The sequence below is a fragment of the Schistocerca americana genome, chromosome X (genome assembly GCF_021461395.2).
Source record: "Schistocerca americana isolate TAMUIC-IGC-003095 chromosome X, iqSchAmer2.1, whole genome shotgun sequence".
NCBI lineage: Eukaryota > Metazoa > Arthropoda > Insecta > Orthoptera > Acrididae > Schistocerca > Schistocerca americana.
This window is the reverse complement of record NC_060130.1, coordinates 1,010,723,518-1,010,740,244: the sequence shown is the minus strand read 5'-3', so window position 1 is coordinate 1,010,740,244 and position 16,727 is coordinate 1,010,723,518. Positions and strand designations below refer to the sequence as shown.

Below are 16,727 nucleotides of genomic sequence, written 5' to 3'. Positions count from 1 at the left end.
ACGGATGTCGGGGATGAAATTGGGCACGATGTCCTGTGGCTGCACAAAAAGCATTATTCAACACGGTGGCGTTGCTGTCAGGGTTCCTCGGAGCCATAATCCATAGGTAGCGGTCATCCACTGCAGTAGTAGCCCTCGGGTGGCCTGAGCGAGGCATGTCTGTCTGTATATCTCCTCCGTGTCCGAACATCATCGCTTCGGTCAACTCTGAGATGCCTGGACACTTCCCTTGTTGACAGCCCTTCCTGGCACAAAGTAACAATGCAGATGCGATCAAAGTGTGGTATTGACTGTCTAGGCACGGTTGAACTACAGACAACATGAGCCGTGTACCTCCTTCCTGGTGGAATGACTGGAACTGATTGGCTGTCGGACCCCCTCCATCTAATAGGCGCTGCTCGTGCACAGTTGTTTACACCTTTGGGTGGGTTTAGTGACATATCTGAACAGTCCAAGGGACTGTGTCTGCGAAACAATATCCACAGTCAACATCTGTCTTCAAGAGTTCTGGGAACCAAAGTGATGGAAAACTTTTTTTGATGTGTGTATTTTTGATAGAGTATACCGATTTAGAGAAAAGCTTTTATGTCCTCTTGAAATAGCTCTAAAATACAACAAGACTATTCTCGCACAATATTTCAAGTAATATAATTGCTTCACTGTTTCCCTATGTAGACTCAAAAACTAACATATTGCATTTCATACATGGTAGTGCTGTACAGAAGTGTAACTGTGGCAGTGATTATCTCTGGCCAATTTTTGTGGTGATAAGTGTAGTTGCATCTGAATATTATTTATTTATCTGGAACATCCCTGTTCCCACCACAATCCAACCAACAAGGTGAGCTTTACAATAGAGAATGCAGAGAACAAGTTCTTTTCTTTTCTTTCTTTTTTTAAAAGTACACATACTCACCTATTTTTGTTCAGGACATTGTACAACATGTCCTTTATATTGTTACGGGCAATCACACTTTCTGAGACAATCAATACATTTGGAGGCTTCATATTCATATTTTGCTCTTTGTGTTCATCTAAGTTGTGCAGGGGATTATTTGAATCTTTCTTTCCCTCTAACATACTGCATGTTTCTTCACTTGCAGATTCAGCACTCTCAACACTCACAGATTGTGAACTGAATATTCCAGTTTTTCTGTGGAAAGCAAAATCCCTTTAAATGAAATGAACAAAAATACAAACTCTGGACGAACCACTAAATGTTACCACTAAAAGCAGGCTAAGATATATCTAGGAACAAGTCACTTTGAATCAAACTCACTAGAGAAACTCACTATAGAAGTTTAACATCTTTCAAGAAATTTTAAAAAAAAAAAAAAAAAAAGATAAGAAAGGGAAATAAAACACCTTGTCATTATGAAACTAGTTTGAAATTCCTTAGGAGTAAAACTTGCTCTTCAAAAGCACAGCAAATAACAGTAAAATCAGATTCCCTTATAACTGCTGGTTTTCACAACTAAGCAGGACAAAGGCAAGTTGCAGATGATATTTCTGAAATACAAAGGAAATTTTGCACTTTGTTGAAAGCATCTATTTTAATTAAAACATTGGCACTAAAACTGGTAACACGTTTCGTTATTGCAGACATGCAATTCCTCAAGATAGTAAGCAAAAAGTTGAAGTTAGAAAGCAAATGCATTAGTTCAATTGTTAGTCTGCACAACTACCATTTATCATGGAGTGGAGAGGGATAAGTTGATTTAAAAGAACTTAGTGGGTGGTTGCTACAGATATAGTAACATACTTCCCAACAGCGAGGAGGCTACACGTGATCAATTTACAAAGAGCATGCCATATCAAATCAGTTATGCAGACACTATGGCTGTCATTGGCGGGTTTACCTGCAAGTATGATTCACAAATGCCTTCTACAACATAGTTATATACCAGCAGCAGTAAAACGTGCCATGTTTTACAAGCAAGGACATTTGTAATGGCTTACTGAAAAGTTAAAATAGAGCTACAATTAACAATATTCAGTCAACATCAAAGATCAAAGATGACTGCAGACTGCCAATTAACACTGATCTGGAGCGAATAAAATTAGGGACACATTACAATTGATCAAATATAGCTGAAGGAGAGTAACACTAAGGTAAAGGTCCACTGGTTTGCGATAAAATTTATTCTGGAAGACGTGTACAGTTACGTGGTACCGTGACAGTTCAGACAGGTAGGAACACCATCTCTGACCATTTGGCTAAACAACTAACTTCTGTGAACAACAGCTCACATTTCTGAGCTACATTTGCCATTATTTAATCATTTCTTACATACAGCTAACTAGTTTCCTGATTTGGATTTATATGTGACATGCCCTCTTCACTGTATCTACATTTTTTCAGGTCTCTAAGTGGAATGTTTCAAAAGTCTTTGGCTGTTTCACCATGATGTTCTATGACTTCATGAAACTTGTAAATACACAGAAATATGATGCAATTTATTAATTTCTGAAAATCCATTCATTCATAAACTGACATTCTGCTATCAGAAGGGCCACTCAATGCTAGAAAACGAATTTCATTCCAGGAGGCCACGTACTGCAGTGATGTCCAAGAATAATAAGGGTGCTTTTATGCGATCTTCGACAGGCAACGGTATCGAGCTGTAATGAAATTTTGTCCCAGTCGCAAATATTTGTGACATCAGCTGTATTAGACACGGAAATGAGATCTATTGGTGACGTGTGAGGATTTGCATTGGACTGGGACTCGAACTCTGATTCCCCACTCTCGATAAGAACATCACCGACGTCTGCCTCGAACAGGTCAAGCAAGTATGGCTGGACTTTGATTACACAGAGCAAAAAGGTAGGTCTGTTATCACTCAGTTGCACACCCCAGTTATTCCCACCACTTACTTCTCCAGGCAGCTTGTTCTACCACCTATTGTAGGGGTGTTTCTGTGCATATTCCTTATCTCCGTGTAAATTGATGTACTAATTTTCGTGGCTAAATAGTCCCTGTAGATTCTACAGAGTGCAGGTCTTATTCTGTGCACTTATTATGTTGATGAACTCAAAGGAGAAGGGAAGTATATTACAAACTGTTTCATTGCTATGGTTCTGTTCTGCATCAGGCCTTAAATGATATAGGAAACCATGAAAAAACTGGGTGATTGTGTGGGAATTTCAATCTCACTCATGTCAGTTACAAAGAATATTAGCCACTGAGGTATCTTCCTTGGCAACAAGTATGACAGACTGAAAACAAACTTACGAGCTCAATGCATATTTCATATAAAAATTATGACTTTAAGTACAAACACTAAGTTTGTATGTGATGAATATCATGAAATTTTACTAAAGCACCATATTTACAGTAATGTTATAATTTAATAGTATACTTCCCATAAAATACCACTTCTGGGGTTTGGAAAATAATGAGTTTACCTGGTTGAGCATGCTTGCTCATCATCCGAACAGAACACTGTATTACAGTTAATTTGATTACAGTATAGGAAATGCCTTTCACTCGAAATGCAATTTATTCTCTCAGCTGAAGGCAATCTGTTCCTCTTCAAAAAATTTTGGCATGCAGCATTCCCTGTAACAATCATTCCCTTTATCAATAACGAATAAAAAAATTAACATATTAACATTGTTTTCTGGGTATAGGGATGTTTAGATAAATAAAACCTGTCAGGAATAAATTCCACAAATACACTCTGTTTTATTAGGTGAAAGAGGCACAAATAAAAGTTCGTTTGTATGCTACACTATGAACTGTAAATAATTAACATAATTTCAAGATATGACAGCATTATGAACTGACTTTAAACTGTAACCCTAGTCAGTCCACTTTTTGTCTCAGCTCAAGCTGAAACATGGAAAAATGTTTTGTTCACATCGTACACAGCCTGTATGAAGCACCCAGAAGACATGGCTGAATGTCAATGTAACTTTGTTCACACCATAGGCAGGTAAGTAAATGACAAGAGCTGCAAATCTTTGTCACAAGTATAACAGGCGCCAGAGTGCAGTAGTGTTGATCACGTTTAGTGTTATTAGCATGTCTGATAGGGTGTATAAGGGGCAATAACCACACAGGGTGTTGAGTGGTAACTCTGACGGCCATAGAGATGCCGTGAACTTGTGTGAGATAGTGTTATAAGCACCTGACAGATTTTGAAAGGTGGCCTCATTGTGGGTCATTGTTTGGCTGGCTGGCCGAATTGTGCAATATCCAACATTATGGGGCATTCTTATGTTACACTGCCTGATGCTGGACTGCATGGGAACATGAGCACACGAATACTTTTCATCAAGTTTCCGGTCAACCATGACTGACAACTGCAATGGAGGATCACCATCATTGTGCACCATGCACATTGTAACCCTTTCATATCTGAACAAGTAGTTGACTCCCGGCAGCATTCTTTGTAATTCCGTACCATTGGTCAGAGAATATAGCAGACACAAACTAGAACATTATTGTTGCATGCATCTACATCTACATGACTACTCTGCAATTCACATTTAAGTGCTTGGCAGAGGATTCATCGAACCACAATCATACTATCTCTCTTCCATTCCACTCCCGAACAGCGCGCGGGAAAAACGTACACCTAAACCTTTCTGTTCGAGCTCTGATTTCTCTTATTTTATTTTGATGATCATTCCTACCTATGTAGGTTGGGCTCAACAAAATATTTTCGCATTCGGAAGAGAAAGTTGGTGACTGAAATTTCGTAAATAGATCGCCGCGACGAAAAACGTCTTTGCTTTAATGACTTCCTTCCCAACTCGCGTATCATATCTGCCACACTCTCTCCCCTATTACGTGATAATACAAAATGAGCTGCCCTTTTTTGCACCCTTTCGATGTCCTCCGTCAATCCCACCTGGTAAGGATCCCACACCGCGCAGCAATATCCTAACAGAGGACGAACGAGTGTAGTGTAAGCTGTCTCGTTAGTGGACTTGTTGCATCTTCTAAGTGTCCTGCCAATGAAACGCAACCTTTGGCTTGCCTTCCCCACAATATTATCTATGTGGTCTTTCCAACTGGCTGCAATTAACACCACATACAAATGGCTGTCTTTGGAGTTGTGCCATGACTGGGACGCTACACTGGTTAGAGCTGTTTTCACTTTGATGCACAAATCTGAGAGTACTTTGAAAGTTTTCATATTGCAGTCCCTTATATTGTATAGAAAACCAAATAATCTTGCAATTTCATTCAACTGTGTGAATCGTTCTTCTACAGAACTAATTGCTTGTCCAACATTACAAAACAGTAATTTACTCTGATCTTCTCTTTGGAGTAAGCAGACAGTTTCATTTTCCTCCTCTTTATCTCTGGCTGAAAAATTGGCCCAATATTAGTTTCTCCAGCTAGCTCCTGAGCACCAATGAAAATTCTCTCAAATTCCACGTCACTCTTCAGGTTTTTAAAATACTCCTCTGTATTTTAGTTTTCTCAAGAGTAAACTGCTTCTCTTGCAGTAGTTTATTGGTCAAATTCATTTAAAATAATATACTGTGCCATTTTAAACAGTCACAACAAACTAAAATGAGGATATGCTGTACAGAAGACCTTCGGCTTCTACTTTAGTTATGGCACCAGAAATCCCTCTGAGAGGTGAATATTCAGAAATTTCAAACACCGCATCATCCACATGCAGAACTGGTACCTGATGACCATTGAGGCACCAATCCTGCTTACCGAGTATCACTCAAATCTTTCAGAGTCAAAGATGTTGAACAACATTGCAATACATCCTATTGACATTGTGATGCAGCAAATAATTCATGCAGCCACTGTACAACATCAAAAAAGGCTGTCGTTTCATAGCAACACGAAGCAGTGTCATTGACCACAAGATTCAGGGCGTGGGATCTGCAAGGGACACAGAGGGCACACGGATTATTATCCAGAATTTTCTTCTGTGGACCAATTTCCTTGCCATTCACAGTGCTCCTGTTATCATAGCCCTGACCTTGTAGGTCTTCAATTGACAATGACACGCTTCAGACCTGATGGAGCAGAATGTGATTCATCGATTTACCGGTGGCTTCAGTTAGTGGTACAAATGCCGAGAAGAGTTCCTTTATTTGCACGAGACTGTTTTCTTGGAGCCCTTCATTAGAAGACGGAAATGATTCTGTTCCTGAAGACTGCACGATGTCCACAAACCTTATGATCGTGGTCGTTTGTTCAATGCGGCTGACATGTGGGATGTTACTGAGAATGATTGAAAAATACTTTGTGGTTTTTACCAACGAAACAATCTTGTCTTTTCTAGCACTTGGAACAACAGTTCTTTTTAATAATGTTGCCTAAATAATGAGTAAGTCTTCTATCTTTATTTTGTACCCTCCTGAGATGTTCCTTCATAACAGGATCAAACAAGGCAAGAAGTTCCACAATTTTAAGGAAATTGCCATTGTCATGAGCATGCAATTCATGAATGCTGCCACAGAAGGGCACATTTTGTGCATCTAAAACTCTTACAAAAGATATTATACTTTTTGTATTAACACTATCTATAGTATGCTGGCCCTTCCAGATATGGAATTTGGTAATATATTCAATACTCTTCTCGTGTAGAAAACTTTGCTGGCTATATTGGAGGTATTCACAGTAAACTACTTCTCCATTTGGCATTTTTCTCTTACAATGTACAGCTGAAAACTCCCTTTTCACCACTAAAGAGTTTTTTTTTCAATTGTTTTGGCCCATTATCAACAAAAGAGTTCTTAATTTTTTTCCACTTATTGGTAAGTCTTCCAAGGAGGCAGAATCTGAATAACCTATTTTGATGCTTTCTACAGTTATTTTCAGGCATTTACGTTGATCACCACCTACACCTTCAAAGTTGTATATTGCAGTATCCACTACAATGTGTTGTTCTCAATCTCGACTGTTATTTTTTTATGTCCACATCTGGTAGACCTATCTTGTCACCTTTTTGTGGGGTTGAAGTTGAGCTGTGGCAGCTTCAGAACACTCTGGAGGACATAGAAATTCTTCAAAAGATCCCTTTAATTTGGACAGCTCTATTTCTCTACCCACTCTTCTTTTTCTGTACTGAGAAACTGAGAGCTTTTTCCCTGTCTGCCATTTCTGATTCTTTATACCTGAAAATTTATAGGATAATAATAATTCTGAATATTGTATATTATAATTCCATATTCTACATTAGAAAATTGTAATAACATTTAAGAACCCATCAACATTAATGGAAACAATCAGGGTCGGACTGAGTACAAAGGACCCGTGTGTCATACTGATGCGAGAGGGCCCGCAACAAGCACGAATTATGCAAAGAGGCCGGGAGTGGCTATTGCCACCACAGGCAGCAGAAGGTGACGAGTTTTTAAAATTTCAATTTATTTTCCTTATGTTTTAAAATATTTTAAAATTCTAATTGTTTGATGAGAGAAAAAAAAGGTACGCAATTAGGGCTCGGGGCACAACCAGCAAAGAATTCTTACATATTCTGATGTTCTTATTTTAACACAGGTAGTAGTTCAATTAAAACTTTAATGTAAATTGTTAATTTAATGATTAAATTATAAAATATACTGAACTTGTTTCTATGATGTTGTCGCACCTGGCGAATTTTATGGAAACTTGACTCATCACTCAAGGTATGTAGAGACAATGTGTTTACTTTCATTGAAGTAAGTAAAGGCTTATTAAGCAACTGTTCTGTATGATTTCAGGGTGTATACGTGGACAAGGGAAAAAATTTCCCGGATTTCCCGGTTAAAAATACACTTTCTCCCGGGTGAAAACATACTTTTTCCCTGTTAACTGACATTATATCTTCTCTTGGAACTATATAAGTCCTTTGAATGATTACGGTTTTATACGCGGGAGTAGAATCTCCTGGCGCTTTATAAAACTAAACACAAGGAAAAAAACGCGTTTTGGAAAGATCTTTGATGTGCAGCAACATATACGCTCCATATTTTCGTATTACGAAAGTATAAATTCGAATTCCACCAAACACCGCACGTTACTTTCCGAAGCATTGAAATCGAGATTGCGATGCGCTTTTGTAGGCCAGTCATAGCTCCTGTCAAGTGTTCTCGTCAGCCGATGACAGCGGGTATTCAGAGCTTAGGACACGTGATGTAGTCAGCCAATAGCAACATCACTGCTAAGTAGCGCGAACGCACAAACAGAAAAAGTTAATGGTTTAAATTAACATACATAGTGTTGCTACACGAAATGCAAAGCTTTCACATATAATATTTGTCTGTAAGATTAATACGCTGCAAGAGAAGCCAAGCTTTCACATACAATGTCGGTCTTTTACGCGCGTATTACAATTTAAGATATATCACACAAATGTGATCGTAAAATTTTTAATAACGACTTAAATGTCTGATCTTCTGGGCTCGAAATTCATCTAAATGGTTCGTCATCAAAGAGTTGATTCTTAAATGAGAGTCAAACGCTCTGTGATTTAAGAAATTCATCATACATTATCACACATAGCTGCGTTGTAACTGCCAGAATGGTACTTTGATGGTAACGCTTTTCAAACCACCATTTGGGGTATTTTCCCGTGACCTGTTAGAAATAGGTTCGTTTCCGCAGTTGCCAGAGAGCGCCAGAAGACAGGCGTCACCGCGCTTGCACAGCTACGATGTCGCAGGGAGCCCGTATGTTCGTACGTGTAAAACATTAAAAGATCGTACATTATGTAATAGAAGAAACAAAACATCAGAGGATACTCCAAGAGCGTCGGAATTTCAAGACCCATACTAAAATGTCTACATTGAAAGTGCACATTTGTATGTCCATATTCCCAGTTAAGTAGGCCACGACCTGATATTAAGCTTTTCAATGTGGTTTTCGGGATGTAAATTTTCTCGGAGTACCAGTACTGTGTTACCTCACGTTTGGTTCTTTATTATGGCATAATGCCATACATGCTAGAAGTTGTAAACGTGCACTTGAAATGCAGCAAACAGTGTGTGGAATTAAAAAGAAAATTTCTGTAGCAAACCGACAAAAATAACTTCATTGTTCTGCAAGGCAATTAATGCTTGACTGTCAGAAAGGTGGAAATCAGAAATCTGTTTTGTTTTCATTTGACGTGAGAGCAGTAAAAGAAGAGGAAACAGTAAAATCACTAAATGTAAACACGGGTCACGTGGAGACTACCCACTACCCGACTGTAACTCAGACTGCTCAGCGCATCAGCCCCTGATCTACGATATTTCCGAACCGGTGCAATACCCCGCCACTCCCTCGAGTGTTTGAGATTGGACGTCAAAAATTTAAAAAATCGAATTTTCAAAAATATGTTCATTTTGTCGCGCACATCTTTCTGAAGAGTCTGATGCATAAAACGTGAAATGTAAGACATGTTATTCGGTCGTAAGTGTGCCGAAGGACAGTGCCTCGCCTCCTCACACAGCATTCTTCTATCGTACGTCAGTGTGCTTCGCTCTGTGGAATTGTATATTTTGTAATGGATGCCATCAAACCATATTCAGGACATTGGAAATTAAAATGTCCTGTGGTGTCTCTCCTGCTTACAATTAGCCGGTTTGAAATCTTGTCCCTCTTCAGAAAATTTGCACTCTTTATTCCCTATCGGCCAACAATTTGTTGCCCTGTGTGACATAAAATTAAATATTGGATACATAAACCCAGTAAAGACACGAGACAAGCAAGACAATACACATTTCTTCACTCCTTAGCTCCTAGAATTTTTTCCTCTTTAATCTTGCTACAGCTTTACATGGTGTGCTTTGCTTTTTGCGAAAGAATCTATTACCTCATCAAAGTTCGTGAAATATTTTGCAACATGAAAAGTCGAAATGTCGTTGTCTAATACTGAAAAAGCTGTTAATGCAAATAGGACCCAAGACTGGTGTGGTTTCCCGATCTGTTTATGTCTATTTTGTCACTCTCTGTTAGATAAAACGAAATAGGCCTTTCTAATACTGCAACAATTGTAATACACACCAAATAAATGAGACCGTTTTGGCACAAATGGTCTTTTATGTAACGACAGAATATAATTTACAAAGTACCAATATCAAGTGCCTATTAGGCCTACTACAAGCAAAAAGCCTTACGTTAGGAAGTAGTTTCACACTTCATTCATACGCTCCAGTTTCTCAAGTATGAGATCGAACAGTAGTAGCACGAAATTTTTATACAAACTTGGAATCGTCATATTGTTCCATAATTTATATGATGTCCCGGTTTCTTCTCCTTCCTCGTTCTAACAACAGTCTTGTTAGCACTAGTTCTGTAACTGTTCCTGCCAATGTCAAAGCTTATTCGCAGGTTAACTCCACTAATTCTGCCAGAATCACCGGTTTAGTTATCCCGCGATTATTCTCCGGTTAGGTGTTGCTACATGTTCGTACAAAGCGTATTCCGCGCTTCTTCCAGAATAGAATTTAAAGCGGCTGCTAGCCGGGGACTGTACAACTGACCCTTACTAGTATAGCGATCTGCCCAAAAATTTTCTGTCAAAATTTCATTTTCTTAGATACACCGAGAAGGTAATACTTAATCTTCCTTACCTGTTATTCGTTTATTTCCACTCCTGTAGTCTGAATCTATGGATTTAGCTAGTAATTATAACAACGCTCATCATTTGCAAACCCAATCAACCACACAATCAGACAGTGGTTGTCAATTCATCCGTTCGGCCTTACTCTGCTCAGCTGGTATAGCCCCTTTTGTCTGTAGGAAACTTTGTTTCTACATGCGACTAGGATTCACCTGACAGAGACATCATGTACACTATGCACACATTCACAAGTCAACTTACGATTGATTCAGAAATCAACTCAGAATGTGTTCAACAATGTTCAAAAACTGACATGGATGCGTTTCAAAGTCATATGAATAATCGATAGACTAACGTGCGCTGGAAGCTAGTCGCTTTGTGAAACAAGATTTCTCCCTCAATAGTATGAATTTGCCCCCCACCCCCTCCCAGAACTGGGCCTGCTGCGCATGCAAGAATCTAGCAGCTTGGGCGCTGCAGTAAAATGTTTCCCGGTAGCATCTAGCTGCTTGCTGCGACTGCTTACAAAGCCAACAGCCACATTTCTGTAGCCAGAAGCGGGAGAAGGTACTACTCAACTGCGCATGCGCATGATCCTGCTCGTAACTGCTAGAACGAATCTAGTGGTGGTGGTGGTTAGTGTTTAACGTCCCGTCGACAACGAGGTCATTAGAGACGGAGCGCAAGCTCGGGTTAGGGAAGGATTGGGAAGGAAATCGGCCGTGCCCTTTCAAAGGAACCATCCCGGCATTTGCCTGAAACGATTTAGGGAAATCACGGAAAACCTAAATCAGGATGGCCAGAGATGGGATTGAACCGTCATCCTCCCGAATGTGAGTCCAGTGTGCTAAAGAACGAATCTAGTGTAACCGGTTGTGACGTCACGTTCATCGGAGGCAATTTGTTGTTACGGAACATTGCATAGTCTTCCTAAAGGCCTGGCCAGACAGAACGCGGCCTGGCCGTCCGGCCTGTGGCCTTGAACCGCAGCGGGCAGGCCGCACTGTTGAATCGCTCGTTATTGTACGGCGGCGGTCACACAGAGTGCGCCTCTGACGCGCCGGCATGCGGCCTGCCGCCGGGTTGTCACAGATTACAGATTCGCTGCAAGCCGGAGCGGCTGCTTGCCTCTGCTGGCGCACTCAACTGCTCTGCTGTCACACTGGAAGCAGCGGCGTGAGGCGGTTTTTGTCTTCCAGCTCGTAGTGCACGCATCATGGACACAGAAAGACTTGTAGAGGAGGTGAGACAACACAGCTTTTTGTACGATACACGCGATCCTGATTTGGTGGTAGAATACTTTTGCCCTCGATGTACTCTTGATAGAAAGCTGAATTCTCAGAAATACTGTTGTCATTGTAGCGTTCATAATTTCCAATATCAACTACTGTAAAATCGTAGTATGGATCAACGATCGCCAGGAGAACCAACGAAAAGAACTGTTTGTAACAGAAGAACTGGGATCCACTATCCTTCGGGCATTTTAACCTGATACACTTTCCGCCTATGCATCCAAGGCAGTTCGGAAACCCCCAAAGTTCTAGAAATCCTTCTTCAGATTTCTTCCAGATCTCTGTTGTAGGAGTAGGTAAATACTTGGATTGTAGAACAGTCCATATTGCCTGGCTCACTTGTTTCACAATTTCTGAGACTGTTGAACGTCCTAACCGAAAAGAAAAAGCTATGGTCTGGTGACTGTCGCCTGTAGTCAAGTATGTTGAAAAGATTAAAATAAATTATGCCGATAGAACGAATGGATAAGTTAACGACCAAAGATATGTTTGTTTGAATTCAATGACAATTGTATGAATACAATGACACAAAGCAATCTATTAAGTAGAAAATTGTCTCTAGCGGAACATACGGAACTAGATGTTACTCTCGTTTGCTGTATTCGTAAACACTGCAGATAAACTTATCACTCGACTCCTAACTACGTTGTGGGATAGCACTTTCTTCCGCCGAACATGTCATATCATACAGCAAAACTGAAATGGAATAAATTATATGACTTCTGTTTGAAGAACAGAGAGGCCACATGTGGTGAAACTTACCTCAAACAAATGGCTAGTGTGTGCCTTGCATCAACTGGCTTTCTCCAGTTCGTTGCGCACTTCTCGGTGCTGCCTTTTTAACAGGCGATGCAGTTCCTCGAAACATTCCCACGACATACGAAAATATTTGAAGAACCTATCTTCGTCATACTCTAGATCAATACACAGACGATGGTATTCTTCTAAGCTTTCTCTCTTGCTATTAATGTCGTGCACCCAACATCTCCTCTTCTTGGTGCATTTCGTATCGCTAGTGCGAGCTACTCATTTCCTCGCACAAAGATAACTCGTCCCGCGTGAAGCTTCCAAATCGTCTAACGCCAAGACAATCGCGCTACGCATGCAAGCTTAACAATGGGGTTCGGCCCTTTCCACAGTGTAACAGCTGACGCATCAAGAGTCGGTGCGGCCGGCCGTTGCCTGTGTGGCGTCCCTGGCCGCTGACTAGCTCGGCCTCCTGCTGCGCCGTCCGTCTCAGCGGCAGGCCGGATTCTGTCTGGCCAGGCCTTAAAGCCTTTGACACATTTTGCTGTTGGCAGACGCTTGTATGAGCATTGTGTTTTGTTGCTGTATATGACGCATTTCCTTTGCAATTTAAGTTTTATTTTCGTTTTTTCTCGCGTTCATGTTTTATTGTTTCAGCATTATTCTGAAATAGCGGTATACAATAATATCCTTTGTTAGAGTATCGGTTCTTGCCAGTTTTTACAGAAATTTAACTGAAAACAAAAACAATGAAAACTTCCCGGAATTCTAAAAAATTCCAGGGTTTTTCCCGGTTTGCTCCCGGATGAAAAAATTCCCGGGTTTTTCCCGGATCTCCCGGATCGTATACACCCTGGATTTTGAAAACAGAAGTACATAAATTGTTCCTATTTTTCATTTTTTCTCCTCATTTGCGCAATTTTTTCATTGTTTGACTTGAAATTAATTTTTTCCGCCCTTTGCCAACCCTAAAATTCTGCCCCCTCAGGAGGCTGCCAAGCCTCGTCTAACAGAAGGAATGGCCTGTCTGGATGGGAAGGATGTAGGGAAACGATGGCTGATAATTTTAGTACTTCCAAAATTCCTTTGCAGCAGCTATTTCACTGGCTGTGCAGAAGACTCTCATAGTGTTTACCAGTGACAGCACACATAACAAGACTCACAGACTCATCTCCTCAATATATATAAAATATGTATAAAAAACAAAGATGCTGAAATGAGAAAGTGTCGGTATGTTGATAGAGACAATAAAAAACACACAAACACACACCAAATTTCGAGCTTTCGCAACCCGAGGTTGTTTCATCAGGAAAGAGGGAAGGAGAGGGAAAGACAAAAGGATGTGGGTTTTAAGGGAAAGGGTAACGAGTCATTTCAATCCCGGGAGCGGAAAGACTTACCTTAGGGGGAAAAAAAGGACAGGTATACACTCGTGGACACACACACACACACACACACACACACACACACACACACACACACATCCACCCGCACATATACATTAGCAGAATGAAGTGGTACTGGTTGATGTGTGTGTGGATTTTCTGTTGTCCATGTTCTGCAGTTCTGCATACTGACATGTCCTTCATCCATCTACAGAATTTTCGACGCCCATTCATTGTCCACTACCACGAGAGCAAGAAATTCCAGAGCAAACATTTCTCTCGCCGGTCGGTCAGCACGAAGCAACTCCCGAACACGGGTGATTTAGTACGGACAGCAATTTAGGATGTTTCGTAGGATTTTATGCACTCTGCTCGCAGGTACATCCGACATTCAGGCAATTTTGCACGCACCGCATGTCTGCAGACCACTGCTGGAACCCTCCTGCTTTGTAAGACGTTGGATCAACTGCTTTCCTCCCTCTGCCTCTCTGCACTTCAAAAGAATTTGTCTTCTCAAATTTTGTAATCATTTTCTCCAGACCCTTAGCAGACATCGGACCAATGCCTTTTTTCCAGAACTCCTGTAGGTCTATTGGCACACAGTGAGTTTTCTTGAAAAAGTGCTTTACCAGCAGCTCGTGATCCTTCACAGAGACAGTTATGTTGGGCAAACTGAGGAACAGCAGTGTGCATATTCTGACACATACAGCACAACCTAATAGTCATATATATATCACTCTGCATCAACAATATGCTGTCCAGATCTTACTTCATTCTGAACAGTGGTTCTCTTTATACAGTGTTTTGAAACTGTAACTTTAATTACGGAGACCCTGTGCGCTCAATCTACAAGAACTAAATTCAATACTTGCACTTGTGTTTTTGTGTTTGGTGAAAATGGCAAATTTAAACATCTGAGTGATGAAATTAGAGAAATACTACAAACTGAAGATCCAGCTGTGGAATCTGGTAGTGATTTTGAAGACCGTGAAGACTTTGAGGCACTGCCGAGAGAAAGTACAGATTCATCGAGCAATGTCGAAATTATTCGTGTAGTGGGCCGTTCGCAGTTCAGAAAGAAGCACAAAGTCAGAAATAGTGAGTACAGATGGCTGACAGAAGGAACGTTTACACCTCAGAATTACACTTTCTCTAACAATAATTCTGGAGTGAATCCTCGTTATGGACTGAGTGAGGAACCTACTAAAAGTGAATGTTTTGAACTTATATTTTAAAGGCGACTGTTGGGATACACTACTAGTGAAACAAACAACTTTTACAAGGTAGTGAATGAACAATGCAAGGATCTTTCAGATACATTGGACAGATAGAAATGCAGAGGAGATAAATCAGTTATTAGCAGCCTCCATGCTGATAGCTCACACAAAAATGAGTAGACTGAAGGACTATTTGTCTACAGACTCATTTACTGAAACACCTCTCTTTTCAAAAGTAATGCCCGGGGATATATTTCTGACAGTTCTTCGAGCATTCCATTTTATTGAAGCACACATTTTGGGAGATGCTGAGAGGGTGAATAGGCTATCTGAAATAAAGGTATTGTGAATTTTTTGACAGTGAAATTTAAGTTAATTCTACATCCATACAGAGATTTGTGCATTGATGAGTCTGTAATGCTGTGGAAAGGTAAACTTTTCAAACAGTATATACCGAGCAAAATGCACCGATATTACAGTGTACATGGGAAGAGAACAGAAATTAAAGTTACCTGTGGCCTTGGTGTATCTGGTGCTGTTGTAGATACTCTGTAGAAACCTTAACTCAACAAAGGTTACAGTCTTTCACCTGATAAGTGGTATACAAGCCCTGACATGTTTACAAGCCCTGACATGTTTTCCTTTCTACACAAAAATAGAGCTGGTGCCTGTGGGACAGTTAGGCCAAAAAGAAAAAGCATTTCAGCTAATTTGCCTTCAAAACTAAAGAAAGGGCAAATCACATCACGCCATTCTGATTTTATGTTGGCAGTATAATTTATGGCAAGAGAGAGGTGTGCATGCTTCCAGCAATTCATACAAACACAATTGTTGAAATAAAGAACACAACAGAGTAACAGGTGAGAAAATCAAGACACAAAGTACTGCTGTAGAATATAACTAGATGGGAGCAATAGATAAAACTGACATGCAGATCAGCTCTGTTGGTACTAAAAAACTTTCTTTCATGTCCTGGACTAGTCTGTACTGAATGCCCATGTCCTTTACCAAATGAGAACTGGTAAAAAACCACAGCTAATACACTTTTGCTTGGAGCTAGTGAGACAGTTGCTTGACAAATACAGCATTCCCAGAAAGTCTGCAAAGGGAGGAAGATCCCCATCAAATGAAACACCATGGCATCTCACAAAGAGGCACTTTGCTTTTCCAGTATCACAGACTGTGGCACAAGGGTCCAGTGCCTAAAGAACATGGCATGTATGCAGTCATATGCCATGGGAAAAAAAACTACGGTATGTTTGTGTGTGTACACCAAAAGAACATACCATGTATGCAGTCAAGCAATACGCAGAGACAAAAAGACATAAAAGACACTAGGTTTATTTTTGTAGAATGCAATAGCCCTGTACATGTAAATCAATGTTTTTGCGAGCACGACAGCTTAAAAAATTTTCAATTAATTTGACACTTCCAAGTACTACTTATCACGTAATTAATACAATAAAATGAACTGATGAGAAAATAACAAGCCAATAGCTTGTTTTATTTCAAAAACTTATGTAATTCAACATTCTCAAAATAACTCAATTGAGACAAGCAGGTGAGTGCATAAAAACT

General features: G+C 40.2%; 1 protein-coding gene across 2 annotated transcripts in view; it reads right to left on the bottom strand.

Annotated features, from left to right (window-relative positions):
- Positions 1-16,727, bottom strand: part of LOC124555682 (biotin--protein ligase) — a 373,530-nt gene that overhangs the window by 189,080 nt on the left and 167,723 nt on the right. For both annotated transcript variants that reach the window (XM_047129684.1, XM_047129685.1), the window contains 2 exons: positions 3,409-3,562; positions 917-1,153 (listed from right to left, as the gene is read on the bottom strand). In XM_047129684.1, the coding sequence (XP_046985640.1) occupies positions 917-1,153; positions 3,409-3,562 (391 nt within the window). The remainder of the gene's footprint in view (positions 1-916; positions 1,154-3,408; positions 3,563-16,727) is intronic.